The sequence below is a fragment of the Anabrus simplex genome, chromosome 13 (assembly GCF_040414725.1).
Source record: "Anabrus simplex isolate iqAnaSimp1 chromosome 13, ASM4041472v1, whole genome shotgun sequence".
Lineage (NCBI taxonomy): Eukaryota > Metazoa > Arthropoda > Insecta > Orthoptera > Tettigoniidae > Anabrus > Anabrus simplex.
The window spans coordinates 18,924,656-18,948,052 of record NC_090277.1 but is presented as its reverse complement, the minus strand read 5'-3'; the positions used below and the strand labels follow the sequence as shown (position 1 = coordinate 18,948,052).

The window sequence follows — 23,397 nt, the reverse complement described above, 5'->3', positions numbered from 1 at the left end:
AAATCGTTATCTTTAATTTTCTTTTTGAGATTACTACTGAAGATGGCCTTGAGATTAGGCTGAAACATGTATAGAATTTGTTTCATCTAACAGATGACTTGAATTGTATTGATAGGAGGATTTTATAAATATTTTCTTTTGTAAAGTAAAAACCATCATTGTTATTTTTAATGTTATTTTACTTCAAATCTCTTCAAGATTTTAAAATTCATTTCATTACTACATGTTATTTAGACGCTTATTTTTAATTTAAGGTTAAGACTATGGCTGATGATGCCTTCAGGGAAGGCGAAACATGTACCACTATTAGCTAACAAATTTATGTGAATCATCCAAGACGATTTTGTATTGATTAGGTGGTCTAATAAATAACTTAATGTTAGTATTTCAATCAAATATCATCAATACGGACCAAAAATGATATTTATTACATGTAATTCTAAATAGATAGCGGGAAGATATTTGTATTCGAGATTGCGTGGCCTTGACTTACCTTATGTGGCAAATGTTTAATCCGCGTTGCCTTGGAGAACTGCCTTCGTGCACGACCTAGTGTGATAGCGGTGTGGCATGGTCTGATTGTTCGTGAAATATTCCAGAGAAAGGGGAAGTAGAGTTGTGTCGTCATCTAGTACGTCTTGTGAGGGGGGAGGGATTACTGGTTGTGTTTCAGTGACGTCGTGTTCGAGTATTTCATTTGTTTGTCTTGTTTGTTTACTGTTTACCATTTCCACGTATTTACTGAATTGTTCGTATAGGAGGTATTTTTCGTTCGTTTCGTTTAGATTCCGTTCCCTGTTCTCTAGTTTATCGAGAGTAATGTGGATGTTTTCTAGGTTATTCATTAAACTTCCTTTATTAATCCTACTGATAATTTGGAGATCTTGTCTGATGTTAGTGAAATTGTGATTTGCCTCCTTCATATGAGCTCCCATAGCAGAGTATCTTCTGTATTTCTCTGCATTAACATGTTCCTGATATCTAATTAAAAAGCTCCTCCCAGACTGCCCCACGTATGTTTTTTTCCACAGGGTACATGTCAATCTGTAAGTGCCAGATTGCTGGAATTCGTCATCTTTAAGTTTATTGACTTTATTGTGATTAAAAAATCTGTGTTTTGTATTGTTGCTGGTTGAGAAAGCTATTTTGGTATTGTGCTTCTTAAACAAATTCGTGATTTCATAAATCCTAGGGTTATTAAAGGTGAATTTGACGTATTTCTTTGAATTCTCCGATTGGTGCTTTAGTTTAATTTGTTGTTGATATTTGCACTTAGTAATGATTTTGTTAATGAATTTCAAACTGAAACCGTTATGTAAGGCTTGTTGACGAATGAAAGATAGTTCCTTCTTTCTGTCTGTATCTGTTAACGGGATTTCAAAGGCCCTGTTGACGAAACTGTAGTAGGTGGATTTCTTTTGTGAAGTGGGATGTAAAGAATCGCTTTTAATTGTAGTCGGTGTAAAAGTGGGTTTTCTGTGTATTTTAAACTGGAAATGGTTGTTTATCCGAATTGTTTGAATATCTAGAAAATTGAGTGAACCTTCTTCTTCTTCTTCTACTTCCGCTGTAAATTTAATGTTTGGGTCTAAAGTATTCAAGGTATTTAGAATACTTTGACTGTCATTAAGTTCTTTGTTTATAATGACAAAAGTATCGTCAACAAAGCGTACCCAGAAATCTAGTCCTTTAATGTGGCCTACTATCTGAGTGTATTCCAAGTGATCAAGGTATATGTTAGCTAAAATTCCGGAGCCCGGTGCTCCCATAGGTAGTCCGTCTTGCTGATAAATTTTATTATTAAAAGAAAAGAAATTATGGTTCAATACGAATTCCAGGATAGTTATGAAGTTTTCTATTTCAGGTTTACTGATGCGTTTGTGGTCTAATAAATTAGTTTTTATAATCTTGATAGTGTCTTTTATAGGAATGTTCGTATACATGTCTTTAATGTCGAAGGAACTTGTTACGTGAGAACAAGTTAATTTGAAATCTTTAGCGGCCTTACAAAACGTATCGAGGTTTTGGTATAAAAAACATAGTTTTGGGACAAAAACTTATGAATAAATTGAGAGGCTTTGTACGTAGGACTTTTCCAAAAATTAATTACTGGTCTAATAGGTACGTCCTTTTTATGTAATTTAGGCATAGGTCTTGCCTTAGGAAGTCCAGGGTTCATATTTATGAGTTTATGGACTTCTTGGTCATTTAAAAAGAAGGTGCATCGCTTTAGATTAATTTGTTGATTATACTCATCGATACGACCATGAAGTGGACAGCTTGCAATACGAATGCTAACCAAGCAGGAAATAGTACGAACATCTATCTTAAACTAAAGATGAAACTTGCAAAAGTAAGCACAGATATAACATTCCTGAAAGAATGTATGATTAACAACCTGGTTCCTAAATTCTTAAAAGGGACACAAAGAAACAGTATACGCTCAGTATTCCAAATTTCAACCCAGAAAACAGTTAACCGTCTATGGCTTAAAAGAGAATTCAAATTTATGTATTGGAAGAAATCCTTCCTTAATCGGGAACTTTACCTAGCGCACCTTTCAGCGTCAATAAATTTGGTACCGTTAGAATGGTATTCTGTGCAAAAATACTGTAGAGATAAAGTAGAGAGTCTAATGAACAAGAAACAGGCGACATTGAATAAGAAGTTGGAAAACCTAAAAAGCAATGCCCTAACTAAACAATATAAGCCTCAACCTAAAACAACTTTCAATTGTGAAATACTCCCACCCCCTGTAAAAAATTTTACAGAACAAGAACTACAAATATTAGGCAAAGGACCAAATCATAATTGGCAAAGTATCAACAACAAACTAGAATTAATTCAAACGTTAGCAGAAACAGAAACGGCCATACAAAATCTTCCAGTCGACATTCAAAATGTTATCATTCAGCTCAGGGCCCTGACCTAATCTTTGTAAATTAAGGCTGATGATGTTCGCTATGTCGAATGAAACATGTTCCTTTATTTGAGACACCTCATGATTATTTTATAATTCAATGAGTAATATATTGTATTGAGTAGGTGGTTGTTATTAAAAGGATTTTATAATTTTAATATATTGTCCTCAATACGGTTCTATTATGAGATTAATTACATGTAATTCAAAATGATGTACGGTACGAAGCAAAGAAAAAGATTCCCTCCGTAATTAAAGGATTATTAACTAATTTCGCCATTTCAAAAGTTGAGAAGGATCTTCAGCGTAAAATTAGGCAAAACGACTTAGTTATAACAAAAGCCGACAAAGGAGGAACAGTGGTAATATTAAATGAAACCGAATACATTAAGAAAACAGAAACTTTTTTCAATAGTAACAAGTTTAAGGTAATTGAGAAAGACCCCACCCTAAAAATCCAAAGGAATTTGAAAGGAATACTGAAGCAATGCACCTTCCTTTTAAACGACCAAGAAGTCCATAAACTCATAAATATGAACCCTGGACTTCCTAAGGCAAGAGCTATGCCTAAATTACATAAAGAGTACGTACCTATTAGACCAGAAATTAATTTTCGGAAAAGTCCTACGTACAAAGCCTCTCAATTTATTCATAAGTTTTTGTCCCAAAACTATGTTTTTTATACCAAAACCTCGATAAGTTTTGTAAGGCCGCTAAAGATTTCAAATTAACTTGTTCTCACGTAACAAGTTCCTTCGACATTAAAGACATGTATACGAACATTCCTATAAAAGACACTATCAAGATTATAAAAACTAATTTATTAGACCACAAACGCATCAGTAAACCTGAAATAGAAAACTTCATAACTATCCTGGAATTCGTATTGAACCATAATTTCTTTTCTTTTAATAATAAAATTTATCAGCAAGACGGACTACCTATGGGAGCACCGGGCTCCGGAATTTTAGCTAACATATACCTTGATCACTTGGAATACACTCAGATAGTAGGCCACATTAAAGGACTAGATTTCTGGGTACGCTTTGTTGACGATACTTTTGTCATTATAAACAAAGAACTTAATGACAGTCAAAGTATTCTAAATACCTTGAATACTTTAGACCCAAACATTAAATTTACAGCGGAAGTAGAAGAAGAAGAAGGTTCACTCAATTTTCTAGATATTCAAACAATTCGGATAAACAACCATTTCCAGTTTAAAATACACAGAAAACCCACTTTTACACCGACTACAACTAAAAGCGATTCTTTACATCCCACTTCACAAAAGAAATCCGCCTACTACAGTTTCGTCAACAGGGCCTTTGAAATCCCGTTAACAGATACAGACAGAAAGAAGGAACTATCTTTCATTCGTCAACAAGCCTTACATAACGGTTTCAGTTTGAAATTCATTAACAAAATCATTACTAAGTGCAAATATCAACAACAAATTAAACTAAAGCACCAATCGGAGAATTCAAAGAAATACGTCAAATTCACCTTTAATAACCCTAGGATTTATGAAATCACGAATTTGTTTAAGAAGCACAATACCAAAATAGCTTTCTCAACCAGCAACAATACAAAACACAGATTTTTTAATCACAATAAAGTCAATAAACTTAAAGATGACGAATTCCAGCAATCTGGCACTTACAGATTGACATGTACCCTGTGGAAAAAAACATACGTGGGGCAGTCTGGGAGGAGCTTTTTAATTAGATATCAGGAACATGTTAATGCAGAGAAATACAGAAGATACTCTGCTATGGGAGCTCATATGAAGGAGGCAAATCACAATTTCACTAACATCAGACAAGATCTCCAAATTATCAGTAGGATTAATAAAGGAAGTTTAATGAATAACCTAGAAAACATCCACATTACTCTCGATAAACTAGAGAACAGGGAAGGGAATCTAAATGAAACGAACGAAAAAAACCTCCTCTACGAACAATTCAGTATATACGTGGAAATGGTAAACAGTAAACAAACAAGACAAACAAATGAAATACTCGAACACGACGTCACTGAAACACAACCAGTAATCCCTCCCCCCTCACAAGAAGTACTAGATGACGACACAACTCTTCTTCCCCTTTCTCCGGAATATTCCACGAACAATCAGACCATGTCACACCGCTATCACACTAGGTCGTGCACGAAAGCAGTTCTCCAAGGCAACGCGGATTAAACATTTGCCAGATAAGGTAAGTCAAGGCCACGCAATCTCGAATACAAATATCTTCCCGCTATCTATTTAGAATTCGGAGCTTTTTACTTTTATCAAATGTCATATTTTAAAAGATTACGATCTCCTGCTGGTTACAGATTGCGAGGCAAGCTGCCCGAATCAGATCACCATTTTATATAACAGAAGCCACCACAGGGTTTTAGCAAGTTAAACGACTAACACATTTTCTTTTATCACATTCCGAAGAGCAATTCTCGGAAGTTAAACAGTTAACACGGCCTTTTAACCACAAGAATATCAAGGAAGTTATTAAATATAAACAATAAATACCTGAAGACTGGTGCATATGACATAAACTCTCATTCAAGCACAAGTGTTTTTGAATAAGTGCCTTACCATAGACACTTTAGAATATTTTAAAGTATGTTTATTAAAAACAAAGTGTTTAACATCACCACAGACGCGAATTTTAATTAAGTTATTATTTTCTCACAAATGCCTGAAGATTATTACAAACACGAACCTTTTATTCACGCCACCTAATGTTATCTAAAAGAATTCTACCATAGACGCTTTTAAATATTTTAAATATGTTTTCCATCATTTAAGTTTTTAAACACAATTGTAAACGATACTGTAGTTTAAGTATCATTCACATAAATCTCCTTACCCCCAACCTCCCACCCCCACCCCATCTTCCATTTCATTTAAAACATCTAGAACAATAGTTTTTGGATTCCCATGGGATGTAGTTTTAAGATCCAATGTGCTTGCTTTTAAATGTTATCATCTAAGATTTTTTTTAAAATTTTATATACAGGTGAAGATGACCACTGAGTGGTCGAAACATGTACTGTGTTTGTATTTTTAAGTTTGCCAAAGGCAAAAGAAATTAAGTATCGATTAGATTAATTTGTTGATCTGATGTGTTATACATAAACTTCACTTTCGATTTGGTGTTATTGAGAATCAATTTTATCATGTTTATTAATTTGAGGTGTAGTCCAAGTTGTCTTAAAATTTTAAACAGTCGTAAGGTTTCTTGAAATCTGCGAATGTTATCACCATATCTCTGTTTCTTCTCCTGTTATAGTCCATTATCAACTTAAGACTCATGATCTGATCAGGACAGCTCCTCCAGGGTCTGAAACCTCCTTGATATTCTCCTAGTTCTTGCTGAAGATGTAAAGTTATCCTATTAAGGATGATTATTGAAAATATTTTGTATCTTATGTCTAGGAGTGAGATTCCCCTGTAGTTGTTAGGGTCAGTTTTGTCTCCTTTTTTGTGCAGTGGGTGAATGAGGGTTGTTGTCCAGTGTTCTGGCAGTTCTTCCTTAACCCAGATAGAGACAAGTTGCTGATGGAGGGCAACTATTGCTGATCTTCCTGCATATTTCCAGATTTCTGAAAAGGTCTGATCTTCTCCTTGTGCTTTTTAGTTTTTTAAATTTATTCAGTGCTTGGTAGACTTCCTTTATTGTGGGGGATTGATGTTCTCTGGTGGTATTTTTATTGGGGTGTTGGTGTCCATGCGAAGGAGTTCTGTAGGTTCCTCACAATTTAGAAGCTTGTTGAAGTATTTAGCTAGAATTTCTATATTGCCTTTATTGTTATGAGCCAACTTATCAGTAGGGTAGGGGGTTCATATTTTTGGAGCTGTTTTCTGAAGGTTTTGTAGTAGTCCCTTGATTGATTAAATTGAATTCTTTTTCAGTTAATTGCAGTGTGTCCTTATGATGCTGTCTTTTTATTCTACTTAAGACTTGTGTAGTTTCTTTTCTCTGTTTTACTAGATTTTGATGGGATATATCTGATTTGCAAATAATCTAACTCCTTGTGGGTGGGGTTAACTTCCAGTAAGTAACCAGGGAAACCTGACCCTCACAGAGCACGTCCCCAGGTGGCAGACAGGGGGCCCCTACAACCCGCGGACCAACAGGTAGCCCAATTCCTGGGGGTTTTAAAACATTGGGACACCCTCTCTCCAGGGGTCATAAATATAGAGGGCCCTTGCCCTGGGTTAAGGGTGAAGATCTCAATGGCATCTACAGCGAAGAAGATGGACTTTGGTACGGTGGAGATGGCGGAAGAGGCAACCCATCCTTCTGGGGTGTACAGATGGAACCTACTGCCTTGTAGGATGAGGAAGGCATCCTCAAAGGCCAAGGGAGTAAACCCTGAAAGAAAATCCTCTTGTGCATTTGGCCTGGCATGTCAGCAGGAGAGTATTGAGCACAGTCGCTTTCAATAAGAAAAAGAGCCTCGGAAAGAAGATTATAGACCGGACTGACACATCCTCTGAGACAATTGTAAAGTATGTTAACCATAAGGCTGATGATATACAATGTTCTGAAAGGAAACCCAAAATAAAAAAGAGACCCAAATACCGAATTGGAACTATGAACATTCTGTCATTATCTGGAAAGGTAGAAGAACTCCTAGACATGATGGATAGAAGAAATATATCAATATTGGGATTAAGTGAGACCAAATGGAAAGGGATTGGAAGCAAGACACTTCTTGGAGGATATAAGTTATACTGTAGTGGACAGAAGAAGATAGCTAAAAATGGTGTTGGATTCTTAATTAACGAAGGGACTGATGCTACAGCTGAAGTTATCTGCAAAAGTGATAGAATCATTAAAATGTTCATGAAACTGGAGAACACTAAGTACACCGTCATACAAGTGTATGCCCCTCAGACAGGCTGCAGTGAGGAAGAGAAAGAGAAATTTCAGCAAGACCTGGAAGATACAGTTTATGAGGAAAATGTTATTATTATTGGAGATATAATGCGCAAGCTTGGGTACGAGAACATCATTAGTCCACATGGATTTGGACAAAGGATTCCAGAAGGAGAACAACTATTAGATCTGTGCAGAAGAAATGATCTTATAATAAAAAATACATTCCTAAAAAACAAGAGAGTCACAGAGTAACAAGGTACAGTTGGGATGGCCAGTATAGAACATTGATTGACTACGTAATCACGAATAAAGATGGTGGGAGATACATCACAGATGTAAAGGTCATCCCTAGTGAAAGCATGGACAGTGATGACAGATTGTTGGTAGCAGACTTCAAACATAAGACTAATGAAATGCAGAAAATTATTATGAAAAAACCCAGGGTTAAATCTTGGAAGTTGCAAGATGTCCAAATAAAGGAAGAATACAAACCAAGGATTCAACAACGTTTGCCGAAGGGTGAAGAAACCAATGTTAATGAAGAGTGGAAGGCCTTCAAGCACCTTTGTGGGAAGTAACCAGTGTTAATGAAGAGTGGAAGGCCTTCAAGCACCTTTGTGGGAGAAGTCAAAAACCTATGTGGAGTTACAAGTTCTATCAAAAGAAAAAAGGAGACACCATTGTGGAATGATAGAGTGAAAACAACAGTGGAAGAAACGAAACAAAGAAGGCACTGGGCAAGGAAAAACAAAAACCGGGTCAAGAACGCAATGGACAAGAAATACAAAGACTCCAAGGAGTATACAGGAACAAGAAACTTGCTGTAATAAACATTGTAAGGGAAGAAAGAGAGAAGAAATGGAATGAGTTTGCAGACAAACTGGAAGAGGACAGCAGAGGAAATATGAAATTGCTATACAGAGAAGTGAAAAACAAGCGAAGGGTTCAAGAGACCTTAAAAGCAATAGAACATGATGATGGAACTCTGGCACAAGAAGAGGAAGAAATTAAACAAGAACTCAGGATCTATTTTGAAAAGCTGCTGAATGGAGATACAGAAAACATAACGGATAGAGGAGAGTCAAGTTGAGGAACCACAACTGAACCACCGGGTGTATGGCTTGAGGTTGAAAGTGCGCTCAAGAGCATGAAGACAGGAAAGGCAGTGGGCATAGACGAACTAAGTGCAGAAATGCTGAAAGCAGCGGGAATTCCAGGAATTCAGTGTGTCTACAGACTGCTTGAGAAGATATGGAAGGAAAATACTATTCCTGAGGACCGGAAGATGGGCATCATTGTACCTCTGTTCAAGAAAGGAAACCGACGAAAATGTACTAATTATCGTGGTATCACACTACTGTCTCATGTCCTGAAAATATTGGAAAAAATAATAGAGAACAGAATCAGAGATATTGTTGACCAATTTTGGAAGAAGAGCAGTATGGTTTCAGACCAGGAAGGTCAACTACATACCTTATATTTGCAATTAGGATGCTAATGGAAAAATACTGGGAGAAGAACAAGCCTTCATTTCTAATATTATTGTACATTGAGAAAGCATACGACAGTGTACCAAGGGAAAGAATTTGGCAGTGCATGAAAGAACTTCCAAGTGCGATACAGCCTCATAGACAAAGTGAAAATGTTGTATAGTGGGAAAAGAAGTTGTATTCAAGTGAATCTGGTTTGAGACAAAGAGTGGAGTGTAGCAGGGCAGCTCATTGTCACCACTTGTATTTATTATTGTGATGGATGTAGTAATGAAATCTATTAATAGGAAAGAACATGGAGATATCAAAGCCTTCACATTTGCAAATGATATTGCAATCTGGAGTGACTTAGAAGAGGAATTGGGAGAGAGAATGCAAAGCTGGAATGAGGAGTTTAAGAAATATGGTTTAAACATCAGTAAGACCAAGACGGTGGTGATGAAAGTGTATGGGGAAGGAGCAGAACCAATAGTCATGTTAAATGAAGCCCAACTGGACAGTGTTTCAGTTTTCAAATACTTGGGTTGCATTCTGTCAAATGACAACCTAGCAAAACATGAGGTGAACAATTGAATCAATAAGGCAACACAATTTTACCGCAAGGTAAGACACCTGCTGTGGGATGAGCAAATACCCATGAAAACAAAAATGACATTGTACAAGTCCTATTATACACCAATTCTTACATACAGTCTCAGAACCACAACACTGACCAATAGAGATAATTCCAAATTCCTGGCAGCTGAAATGAAATTCCTATACACTATGATCCAGAAAACCAAGAAAGACAAGATTAGGTATGAGAAAATTAGAGAAGAAATAGGAATACAAGATTCTCTCCTCATTAAGATTCAGATATCAAGACTGAAGTGGTTTGGTCACATGAAGAGGATGCCTGTTAACAAAACTGCAAGGAAGGAATTTGACAGAAAAGTAGAAGGAAGACGACCCGTGGGAAGGCCATGAAGGAAATGGTTAGATTTAGTTAAGAACGATGTACTGCTGATAGGTGACAAGTTGGAGGAGGAAGAATAGTACAAGGACAGGATGAGGTGGAGGAGGCTCATATACCACACCCGGGAAACTGGAGATGGTTTAGGATGATGATGATGATGATGATGATATCTGATGCTTGGGACTGATGTAATAGCCATGCCTGATGTTTTTTCTCCAGTGTTTCATCACATTCACTGTTCCACCATTGGTGGTTTTTACGTGGTTTAATTGGAGTCAGGTCTTCTGCAATATGTTTAAGGTTGTGTACTTAGTCTTCAAGTTTATCTGTGATTTTTATTTTTTCAGTTGCTTTTTGGTAATTTTTATTGTTGATTAGCTGGGTTGGATCTATTTTTAATTTAGTTTTAACGTTTTCACAAAGACACACACGAGATACTGTCAGTTGGTACAATTTTTTTTTTTCACATCTGTTTACAAATTAACACACACATTGCCTTAATCACTGCTGTCAAAAAAAAAAAAAAAAAAAAAAAAACCCCACTCACATCACAAAGTTGCCATTTTTAAAAACCAACTGACTGTCACTTCAATATGGAGACTGCAACTATTGCATGTCACACGAGATAAATATTCTTGCTATACCATAACTCTACTGAACAATAACTCTCCAACTAATCACTCCCCAACCAATAAGTCTCTGTCACCGTCAAGATCGTCTCATATATATCCTGCCCAGGCTTTCAGAAAGATACGTTACCAAAAAAATATGTTCTCGAGATTTCGAGAGTACCTAATACATGTATTATAATGTACAGAATATTCTCCATCGTTCTAGTGCCTTTCTGGAAGTTAGTGGGTTTCACAATTGTGGATTACAAATTATATATACGGGTAAGAATAAATTATATACTATTAATTTACAGGTATTTACATTAACCGAACTCATATGAATATTCATGTACAGCACATGTTTCATGACATAACCTCACAAACAGTGCAATCATGTCGTATGTACATATGACGTAATACTAATACTAAATGGATGTAACACTTCATAGCTATTCATAGAAGTAATAATAATAGTAAAATAATAATAATAATAATTCAAGCTCGATACTTGTGGGTGAGAGAATATGGTTTATCTGTTTATCTTACTTGCGTCAGTTTTAGGGGCTTGCTTTTGTTGTCTTCTCTGGGGAGTGAGTTTAATTTTTATTTTAACTATGTAGTGATCTGAACCTGTGTCTCTTTCTCGGAGGACTTTGACGTTCTAGATCTCTTTGTGGTAGTATTTGTCAATGCAGATGTGATCCATTTGCCATTCTCCTTTAGTGTAGGCAGGGTGTTTTTGATGTTTTCTCTTAAAATATGTAGATTTTGAGATTAAGTTATGGTTTCTACACTAGTCAACTAGGTTCAGATCACTACGTTGTTAAAACAAAAATTAAACTCACTCCCCAGAGGAGACAACAGAAGCAAGCCCCTAAAACTGATGCAAGTGCGATAAACAGATACAACTTGAAAACAATATTCACTTGTCTTGTGAGCTGGCCATTTTCCGATAATGTCATGGTGTTTTCTCTCTCTGCCTAGTTGAGCGTTGAAGTCACCTATTAATAATTTTACATGGTGTTTGGGGATGTTATCTATGGTCTGGTCCAGTAGGGAGCGTGCACGGTACTAGTAACAGAGCGCTCTGGTGGAGTTCTGAGAATTAATACGGTGAGAGTGCGTTCCGCTGGAAGACCTGCTTCATAGTTACGGCAAAAAATATCGTTGCATCTTGTCGTCAAGGTAAATATGAAGTAATACTATGGAAGTTGTAATGCTGTACATATAAAAATACATTCAAACCTGATATTGTCATCACAGGACGAAATGAAGAACAATATTGTAACTACCTCATATCTATGAATCTGTGAAAACTCAAATTTCGCGAGTGAGATTTTCGGTGAAATTGACTGTGCTTTTTACAAACTATTGACAGGCAGCATGCGGTAAGCAAATAAACAGGAATTCAGTTGGAATGAGTAGATAACACGTCATGTTGCTAAGCGAAGTTCTGATAAGAAAGATTTATACGAGTGGATTGTGTGCAGGGGTTACAGTTCTACGTTCTTTATTATTGGTGGCAAGAAATTTGCTAGCGCACAAGCTACGTAAACAATGTCGCTGCTATACGGAAACAGATCTTGAGGAATATTTTTCAAGATTTTGAAAATGGTCACCCTGTGTATGCATCTGTCAACATGAATTCGCACACTTGCTACACTCTGAGTTTGTAACACATCATCTTTTGTAAATCTCCCATTGTGAAGAAAAGGCAGCGTAACAAGTAAAGAATGATGTGACTGCGTTTTAAAACCTGAGAATCCCTTGTCGGCTAATATAACGTCCCCTTCACTCAAAAGATTTAGGAAGCCTGAATTGTTAACAATAAAAGTATCATTAGTTCTTCCACCATAACAAGGGGAAACAAAAAGAATACTTCCGTTTGGGGCCACAGCTAATAAAAATTTAAATGTATAACATGACTTGTATGAAGAATACGTGTAACATCTCTCATCAGTTCTTGCTGGCGTTTCTGATTTCATTTCTGTGCAATCTATTACAACCCGTGCATCAGGATAAAATGTTTTAAAAGCACTAGGCAAAGTGTAACGCAGGGATAGTTTGCTAGGCCACAAAATAAAATTAGTAGTGCGTTTTTTGACTACTCTGAGAGCAGTAAAAATATTCGAGCAGCAGTAGTCCGATGTACACCAAATATGACTGCCAAGGCAGCATAGGTTATACCCAATTTCATTTTCATTAAAAAGAGTAAACAAACTTGGTTATTACTTATATTTACAGACACATTAGAAACAAAAAGAGAAATTAAAAAACTGAATGTTTCAAATTAAACTGTGTCTCATTTTTTATGCTCTGGTATCCATAAAATGTGGTGTTGGGACCACATCTTTTATCCACCTTTTCCGAAAAATTTGGAGGTACTGTGATTGACTAGCACTGTGTGCCTACATCATTTTCACAAAAAACACAAGTGAATTCGAAAGTCGTTGCTTCAATCTCAAATGTTGCTTGCATCGACTTATGTAGTTTTTCACACTCATTTTTCACAATAAATTCATGAGTTTCCTGATTGGAAGACGTATGTATATTTGAACATTTCATTCGTTTACTCGCTCTTAAAACCGGGATACATCACATTCTCTTTTCGGTTTCTTCTTATAGCTCTCACGAAACACAGATGTTATATATGATGGATGATTTTCAATATTACTAGGCTTTCCTCCAACAAAATGTTCACTGCAAATGACGGAGTTCCGTCTGCACTGAAATGCAGGAAAACATTTATTATTATTATTATTATTATTATTATTATTATTAGTATTCGGTGTAGTCAAGACACGGGCTCATGGAAGGACATGAATGTAAACATACGAACCTGCTGCAATGCATAATTGAAATGAAATGTACTATTTCAAATTGTACTTAATTAACGTGTTCTTGACTTGACATACCTGGTATGTTTGAAATGTGTGATATGAAATGTGTGATTTACGTCACAGATGAAATAAGGTAGCCTACTGTACTTAATTTATCTTTCACACAGCCGAAATCCACTTCCTGCATCTGTCCAATTCCTATGGACGACCAGGAAATGTGTGAAATGTAATTCCTTTCCATGCGTGTTCCTTTGTGTGTTGTGGCAGTTCACTGCACAACAGTTGCTATTTGATTTAGGCATTTTGATATACTACTACTACTACTACTACTACTACTACTACTACTACTACTACTACTACTACTACCACCACCACCACCACCACAATTTCACACCCACAGTTACACAGCCTGGACTGACTGCTCAAGACAAGATCACCAAAATGTTACCGATTTCTTACGCTAGAGGCGCTAAGAGCGACTGTGCACGCTCCCTATAGGTCCCAAAATTCTTCTGTTTCCTCCTGGTTTTTTGTGGAGTTGTTTTTATCATTAGTGGGAGCATGGACATTTATTATATTATAGATTTTATTAGATGCCTTTAAGGTGAGCATTGAGGGTTGTGGAGACTGTGATTTGAATTCTTGAACTGAGTTTATTAAGTCTGACCAAAAATCCTGTTCCAAATTGTGGGACATTCTTCATCACTCTCTTCCCGGGTATACCTTTATAAAGTCTGTACCCTTGAGATTCCAAGGCATCCTGGTCAGTGTTTCTAATTTCCTGTAATCCCATGGTAAGAATTTTGTGTTGGTCCATTATGTCAGTGATCTCTTTCAGTTTTACCGGTTTGCATGAGTGAGTTTATATTATGTGTAGAGAAGTAGGTTATCTGCTTTGGTTTGATTCTTGACTTTGTCCCGTTCATGTATGTGGTACTGGAGTATTTCCGTGCCTCCGACTTCGTGGTATCTTTTAAGTGGAAGCCCACCTTATCCGAATGCTGCCTTCTCTGAACTCTTGGTTCAGCCAGTGGAGTATTCCTTAAAAGACTTTCCATGGTTGACTGTCAAGGTGTCACCTGTGTGGGACTAGGTCCCGAATTACAACTCTGGATGTGATCCAGTGAGATGATAATGAGGCCGCTCCTCTGGAGTACAGACGCCTTGTGCAGCTGCCCCTAACCTGGAGAACAGACGCTGCATCAGTGGCATTCCTCCACTGTGGGGACCATCACCCCACCTAAAGGGGCTCATTCGCCCGAAGCCGTTGGCCCCCTTAGGGAGTCAGGTTATTTCCCGCCACCCAACACTCAGCGTTGGCTGTTTTACAGCTGGGTGCTAGACCAGCAAACCCTCCTCCTTTCTCATTCCGGACTTGGGACCGGACAACGGCGGAGTTTAATTAAAATTATAGAAAACCATCTAAAGATAGGAAACAAACAAAATAATTAACCTTCTTAGAACAACCTTAAACCAGTTTGATTTGCATTCAATGACAAAATCTGTTATCAGAAAGAAGGCTCGTCATTATAACATATTCTTAAGTAACATTGAAAACAATTTCTTAACCAACCATCTACACTGGAGCAGACACATACATGACGTAATGTGCATATCTGACAGTGGTGTTGCAAAATGTACAACATTTATTAAGCACACTGAATTCCTTTACCCAGCTGGGCTGAGTGGCTCAGACGGTTGAGGCACTAGTCTTCTGACCCCAACAAAACAGACCTTTTCTCCAAATCAGGAATTTATGAACTAAACTGCAATGCCACATATACAAGCCAAACAAAATGCAATTTCCACACATGATACAAAAAACACAAAAATGTTAGATACGATTGGCATTCAGCCTTCGGAGAACGTGTACAGTATACGACTGCTTCCACCATTTCACAAATATCAACACAGATCTTCAAATTGTACACATTGAAAATAACAGCAAAATCTAAAATCTAAAGGAGGCAACCAAAATACTGATTGCAAAAAAAGTTGACCAAACCTACCTCAGTGACCACACAGACATGAAAATTGCCACATTTTTGTGCTTCTAAATTAATTCATATTTTGGTAAAACAACATTCCACACTATTTCTTAACCCTTTGCTATTTCTGATAGGAGCATTTAAATCCTAATGGATGCGGCAGCATAAATTTCACCCTTTAAAGAAAACAACATAGAAGTCAAACAAATAAAGATATGAATATAATTTCTTTTGCATTTCGTTTCTGAATGATCAGTGTATATATATTTGTACTCACATTCATTTTGAATCGAAATATCATCCAGTTTCCTAAGCCATTTCGGTGTTATTGCCTGCCTTATTAACAGGCACACGCAGAAGTCAGTAAAACAACAAAACCCATGTAAATTAAAACACCACATACACCCTTATATCGTCAGCGTAGTGTTTTGCCAGGTATTATTACACAAAGTAATGAAATGGAATGTAAGGATCCACCTATTCAATACTTAACATTGCCAGTTTTTTGTAAATATTCAGCAAAAATATTCATCTTCTCATAAAATACCCAACCCACAAATAATTGAAAGAAATTGCTGCCACTGTCATGTACATACATGCTTGTGTTAACAAGCCACAATCGAGGCGAGGGACCTAAAATCAGTCGAGGCTCGAGCGCTGGAGGTAACGGATTTGACCCCAGAGCTGGTTTGAGGTCAAGTACAGAAAACTTTGTCAAATCTAGTAAAGTGTTATTTATTGACGTCAGCGTTCATACATTTGTCACATTTGTTCCTATTATCACCCATTGACAAGAGTTAGATGATTTATCAGATTTCTGGCAAAGAGATATTGTAAATAAATAAAGAAACAAACGAACAAACGATAAAATTGAGAAGAGTGCACTATGTTACTTGCTGCCACATGTGGTTTATGTTAAAACAGCAACAGCAGACTGAATAGCTCGGCGATAAGGTTAGCACGGGCTGGCGATCTGCATTAGATGTGCTGCACCGTACTTGTTGGTGTTTATTTCATGCTTTGACTCTCGTACTCAATCAAACTTTAATCTAACAGTATCAAAAGATCTTCAAGATACTTAATATAGCATCATATTATTCATGTGTTAAAATATTTGGCCTACAGATATCCTTTTATTCCATTGATGAAATATCACCAGCTGGTCTTTTTAGCCAGTGTTACCATTGACGATATATCGTCAGTTGGTCTTTTTCGCAGGGATTGTCACTGACGATATATCGTCAGCTGGTCTGTTATTAAATGGATTTATAATATGCAGGCGAAAGACTAATTGAAATATGGGGTTTCAAGAGCAAGGAACATTTCTGGGAGAATCTTGAATAGCACAAGTTTCAATGCATAGTAACATTCTAGTTGCAAAATGCGGTTAGACAGGCATTTTGAATGCACTAAGTGTTGTGCAGCATGTCCGGGCTAGATGCTGTGGAAGTTTTAATGCAGTATCCTAGTAGGAAATGGGTCATAGCCCAACACAACTTTCAGCAACTACATGAATGTTAACGAGCAACTGGTCGATTACTAATTATTCGTTGTAACCACCACTTTCTCTGACATTTTTTGTTCTCGGCATTGGCAATCAACAACGAAGGAAACACTTTTGATGTTAAGCTTAGTTGTCGTGCCTTTTCAAAACCCTTACTAAGGCTCTGAAACAAAGCAAATACAGATTTGTAATGTAGCCAGCGTGTTCTAAAAGCTGCAAATTGTGTAGGTAACTGTATTAGTTAACATATGTTCTAATAATAATAATGTTATTGACTTTACTTCCCACTAACTCTTTTAACGGTCTTCGGAGATGCCAATGTGCCGGACTTTAGTCCTGAGGGAGTTCTTTTACATGCCAATAAATCTTAAAAGGTATGGTCAAATGTTCACATTTGCAATACTAAATTTTTAAAATTTAATTCCTTAAATAACGTTTAAAAATAACAGAACATGTTTCATCAATCTTGTAGACATCATCAGCAGAAATGTTTTTAAGATGAAGAACAAGGGACAAGATCAAAAACATATTAAAAATAATTTTTAACAGTACTAAGTGTTGTGTTGGGAACATTTTAATTGACGCATTCGGTATTCCAAATTATTTTTCATTTGTTTTGTCCTTGTCCTTTGCTCTTAATCTTAAAACTTTTCGGCTGATGAAGATAGATGAAACATGGTCCGTTATTTTTAAGTGTTATTTAAATAAAAAGATTTAGTATTGTATAGGTGGAACATTTGACCATACCTTTTAAGTATACGTACGACAATACGGGCTTTATAATGAAATTCATTTTATGGAATGCCAATAAATCTGCCGACACGAGACTGACATACCACCGTACTGAGCCAGGATCAAACCTGCCAGCGTCTCAACTGTCTGCGCCACTCAGCCCTGCACATATATTCTAGGAGGGGTTCAAGAATAAAATGTTATATTCATATTTGTAAAAATTAGTTACGTGCTTGTTTAGCTGTAGCTAATAACTTAGAAACGAAAGTGGCAACATTGCAGGCTACGTATAGCATTGGTCTATGCACACATCTTTTAGTAACTCTGTGGCGTGTGTGATTTGTGATGGGTAAGATAAACAGCAGTTACAACATAAATGGGATTGTAAATAAAGGGTACAGATCTCTGCACATGGTTATGATGGTATTTAGGAGTTGTAGTAAGATAGCGACCATCAATGTAGTGACACTAACAGGGAAAGGAGAAGAAATTGTAGATTTTATGGTTGACAAAGGTATAGCATTGCTGAGAATCAGTGAGACCAAATGGAAAGCAAAAGGTGAGAAGAAACTAAAGAAAGGATACACCTTATACTATAGTTGAGGAGAATACACCCACGGTATCCTCTACCTGTCGTAAGAGGCAACTATAAGGGGCCCCATGAGCTCTCAACTTGGGAGCATGGGTTGGCGACCATGGGGCCCTTAGCTGAGTCCTGGCATTGCTTCCACTTACTTGTGCCAGGCTCCTCACTTTCATCTATCCTGTCCGACCTCCGTTGGTCAACTCTTGTTCTTTTCCGACCCCGACGTATCAAGGAGGTATCACGAGTGATAATGTATGTTTAATTTTGCCCAACACAAAAAATAAAGTATTGATTAGGTGGTTCTTTAATTATACTTGTTGATTATACTCATCGATACCGGTCATGAAGTGGACAACTTGCAATAACACTTGGGTCTACATGATGCATAGACTTTTTATTCAAGACCAAGTGTTTTTAAAAAGTGCCTCACCATAGACGCTTGAAGATAATTTTTTAAATATGTTTATTAGTAAATAAGTTTTTTAACATCATGTAGACGCGAATTTTAATTTAAGTAACCCTCTCACAAATGCCTGAAGACTGTTACAAACATTGACTTTTTTATTCATGCCACCTAGTGTTATTACGAAAAGTGTATCGCCACAGACGCTTTAAATATTTTAAATGTGTATATTAGTTAATAGCCGGCCCCGTGGTGTAGGGGTAGCGTGCCTGCCTCTCACCCGGAGGCCCCGGGTTTGATTCCCGGCCAGGTCAGGGATTTTTACCTGGACCTGAGGGCTGGTTCGAGGTCCACTCAGCCTACGTGATTAGAATTGAGGAGCTATCTGACGGTGAGATAGCGGCCCCGGTCTAGAAAGCCAAGCATAACGACCGAGAGGATTCGTCGTGCTGACCATACGACACCTCGTAATCTGCAGGCCTTCGGGCTGAGCAGCGGTCGCTTGGTAGGCCACGGCCCTTCAAGGGCTGTAGTGCCATGGGGTTTGGTTTGGTTTGGTTTTATATTAGTTAATAAGTTTTTTCAACACAATTGTAGACGCGAGTTGTAATTTAAGTATCATCCATGCATATTACCTTACCCGCCCCTCGCTTCTTTTAGAGCATCTAGAGCAATAGTTTTCAAGATCCCTTGGGACATAGTTTTAAGGTTTAATGTGCTTACTGTCCAAATGTTTTTCATCTGAACTATCTTTATACAGCTGAAGATGACCACTAACTGGTCGAAACATGTTCTGTGTGTGCTAATGTATTTTTAATTTTGCCCAAGGCAAAAAAATAAAGTATCGATTAGGTGGTTTTTAAATTAATTTGTTGATTAAAAGAGTAGTGTTACGAAAATGTTGCAAAGTTTGGGCTGGGATGAATAAGTTTGGTATGTTCCGAGCTGTCAGTGGAGAGATGGCGTGGAATGACATGAGTAGACGAATACGTTTGAGTGGTGTCTTTAAAAGTAGGAAAGATCACTATATGAAGATTAAGTTGGAATTCAAGAGGACAAATTGGGGCAAATATTTGTTTATAGGAAGGGGAGTTAGGGATTGTAATAATTTACGAAGGGAGATGTTCAATAAATTTCCGATTTCTTTGAAATCTTTTAAGAAAAGGCAGGAAAACAACGGCTAGGGAATCTGCCACCTGGGCGACTGCCCTAAATGCAGATCACTATTGATTGATTGATTGATTGATTGATTGATTGATTGATTGATTGAACATGCACTTTAAATTGACAGCAATCGTGTTCGCATACAATAATGGTAATCATACTGCTGCACGAGTTTTGTATACAGCTATCACCAGTGGTGTATGCTGGGATCAAGACGTGGGCTATCACTAGACTTAGGTTACCCCTGTTCGATAGTTGGTTTAGTGAACGTGAAGCATTTTGAGTTGCAGTCAATAGCCAACGAAGAAGCCTGTTATGTTGTCACAAGCTTCACAAGCTACTACCCTGGCCTTTGCCACTGCCAATACTCAAACCTGATCAGTGGAGATACTAGCCTAAGGTTTAGGAAATTAAAGTCCGGCTTTGTGGCTAAATGGATAGAATGCTTGCCTTTGGTCCGATAGCTCCGGTTCTCTTTTCAGAATCAACCCCCTCACACTGTTAAATCCCCTGGCTTGGGAACTGGGTGTTAATGATGTCTTCGCCATTCATTTTATCCTCATTAGGTCACCACCAAGCCTATACAGATGCCATGCACTATTATTATTATTATATTAAATATGTTGAATTTTACAGCGGTCGCACCCATCGTTCACTGGTTAATTAGCTTCCTCGGGAGATCAGTGGTGGTGTCCGACCCATGATCACGGGTTCAATTCCAACCAACAAAAGAGAACACTAAACCTGAAAGAATGAATTTCATTTTAGCAGGTCTACCTATAAAAAGAAAACTATATTACTCCTATAACAGCAGCAGAAGTAAAGATGCAGTAAGATGCAGAAGTAAACAGGAGTGAAATACCAGTGCTCTGTTATCTATATATTAAGTCAGAAGTATGAGGTGAGGAAGTATACGGTACACAATGAGTAACGCATGGTTGATAGTTAGCAGTGGTGATCTGACGGAACAAAGCCCAGCGCAGCTATCAACTATAAACAGAACAACAGCTGCAAGAAAAATGTCACAAGTATTACAAGAATCCTGTTCTCGATAATATCATGTTGATCCTGAATATAAAGAAAGGGCTGTTTATCGTAACATCACTCCTCCTTCTGTCCTGTTGTGGAACTTCCTGTCCCACTCCTCTTTATTGAGTCTCCCTCTTGCTCTCTTTCGCTCAGACTTCATCTCCATTGGTATTCTTTCTTCCTCCTATCAATTGTCTCATTTAGGTTTTCCTTTCTCACATCTTCATTTTTGAATCTGTCTTTCCCATCATATTGTTAGGTATTTCATTTCCCTGGCCTGAATTTTCCTCTCCTCCCTACTTGTCATTGTTTCTTTACACTTCCTTGATACTCGAGACGAGCTCCATGTCCAGCCTACATATTTGAAACTGTCAACAATCAATTTGCACAACGCCTTTCACTTGTCTTTCTCCTCTTCATATCACCGTGGTCTTGCTTTGGTCTGCACTGATTTTCAAACCATATTTCTCCAATTACTCAATAAATTCAAATTGCTCCTGTGCAAAGCTGTGGGGGGTCATTTAATAATGGTAATAAATGTCTGATATTTGTTGTTACAGTTTCCAGGAGGAGATGCCCGTCCATGGCTTGAGTCAGGTGGTGGACATTGTGGAATCCTTGTTCCTGCTGGTCACATGCGACAGTGAAAGGTCGCACCATTACGAGCTCAGAGTGTGCCTGCGTTGTGCTGTTAGCCTCTGTGAGGTCAACCAGGATCTGTGTCGAAACTTCGTGGACCTCATCGGCTCCCAGCTCATGTCTGCTACAGGTGTGTCAAGTAAAACTGCACTTTTCAAGGTGAATTGTCCACCAGCTTTGAATGCTGACTGAAACTGCATAGTTGCTGTGCTAATAGTGCAAAGCGCCTTTCCAAAGATATACAGACTCATAGATGAACATTCATAATTTCTTAGCTTCTTAAGTAAATTAGCTGAACTTCTTTTTGTTTTTTAACACTGCCCAACATTCTGTTCTCTCTTCGTATTTCAAAAATGTAAGTAAAATTTGTGAGAACTAAGTTAAAATCACTCCTTGTTTTGAACTTTTCCTTCTGAAATTTATTCTTCTGTTTAGTAATCTGAAAAAGGGGACTGAGTAGAATTTTTCAAAACTATGCTCTAATTAAAAAGAGAACAGTTTATTGTAAATATAACTATGTTTTGTTTAGGCCTTTTCCGCGACTGTGAATTAATTCTTTATAAATAATTAAATACCTTACCAGTGACAATTTATATTGAATCTTCTTCATCACACATTTCAGAGTCTAGGCTCCATCATCACAATTACCGAGCAAGTGGCTGTGCACTGTCGGCAGGTAAATGCTGGCCACGGCCACTTCCTTCCCACTGCTAGCTCTTTCTTGTCCCATCGTCACGATAAGACCTATCTGTGTCGGTGCGACATAAAGCATCACGCAGACTATTCTTAGAGACATGTCGCGTGTGTGGAAAAATGACACAACGATGCTGTCGCACGAGATGTAACAAATGAGAATGCAAAATGTCTAAAAATAAAACACCTTAAAGTAAAATGCAGCGTGTCGTGGAGGTAACCAGGACAGGGGACGTGGCCTGGTGTAAGGTCAACGAACTGGCTAGCCAGCTTGACTTGTGCCAAGGAGTCCACCTCGCATCCCATGGTAGAGTGGAGAGGGAAAAGAACTTCACTAAGGTATTTGAAGTTCCTAAGTATTTAAACAGAAATAAACATAAGTATTTGAGTGTGATTTGATAGAATCTGATGATGTTCTTTTGGGAATGAAATGTGTCATTCTATTTTAATTGTTTCTTTTTCAAGTATACATTTTCTTCAATGACAGAGAACAAATTATTTACTTCAGGACACCAAGTTATAAATAAAGACATATATAATCACAGATATAGAGCCTACGTGGCTCAGGCGGCAGCGCGCCTGCCCCTCACCACTGGGTTTCATGGTTGAAATCCTGGTCACTCCATGTGAGATTTGTGCTGGACAAAGCAGAGGCAGGACAGGTTTTTCTCCTGGTACTCCAATTTTCCCTAACATATTTCATTCCAGCAACACTCTCCAATATCATTTCATTCCATTTGTCATTCATTAATCATTGCCCCAGAGGAGTGCGACAGGCTTCGGCAGCTGGCACAATTCCTATCCTCCCCGCTAGGAATGACTGGAAAGAGGCTGTGGATTTTCATTATCACAGATATGTGGATGATACCATAATCCTCTTAAACGAGAGTAAAGAACAACTCGCTGAACAGTGTCTCCTATTCAGTAACTTATAGTGCAACATCAACTTCATGA

General features: G+C 37.6%; 1 protein-coding gene across 1 annotated transcript in view; it reads left to right on the top strand.

The window, feature by feature from the left end:
- The window catches only part of defl (Integrator complex subunit 7), a 438,395-nt gene that overhangs the window by 204,084 nt on the left and 210,914 nt on the right, over window positions 1-23,397 (top strand). The window contains exon 9 of the mRNA XM_067157240.2: window positions 21,672-21,880. Within this exon, the coding sequence (XP_067013341.2) occupies window positions 21,672-21,880 (209 nt within the window). The remainder of the gene's footprint in view (window positions 1-21,671; window positions 21,881-23,397) is intronic.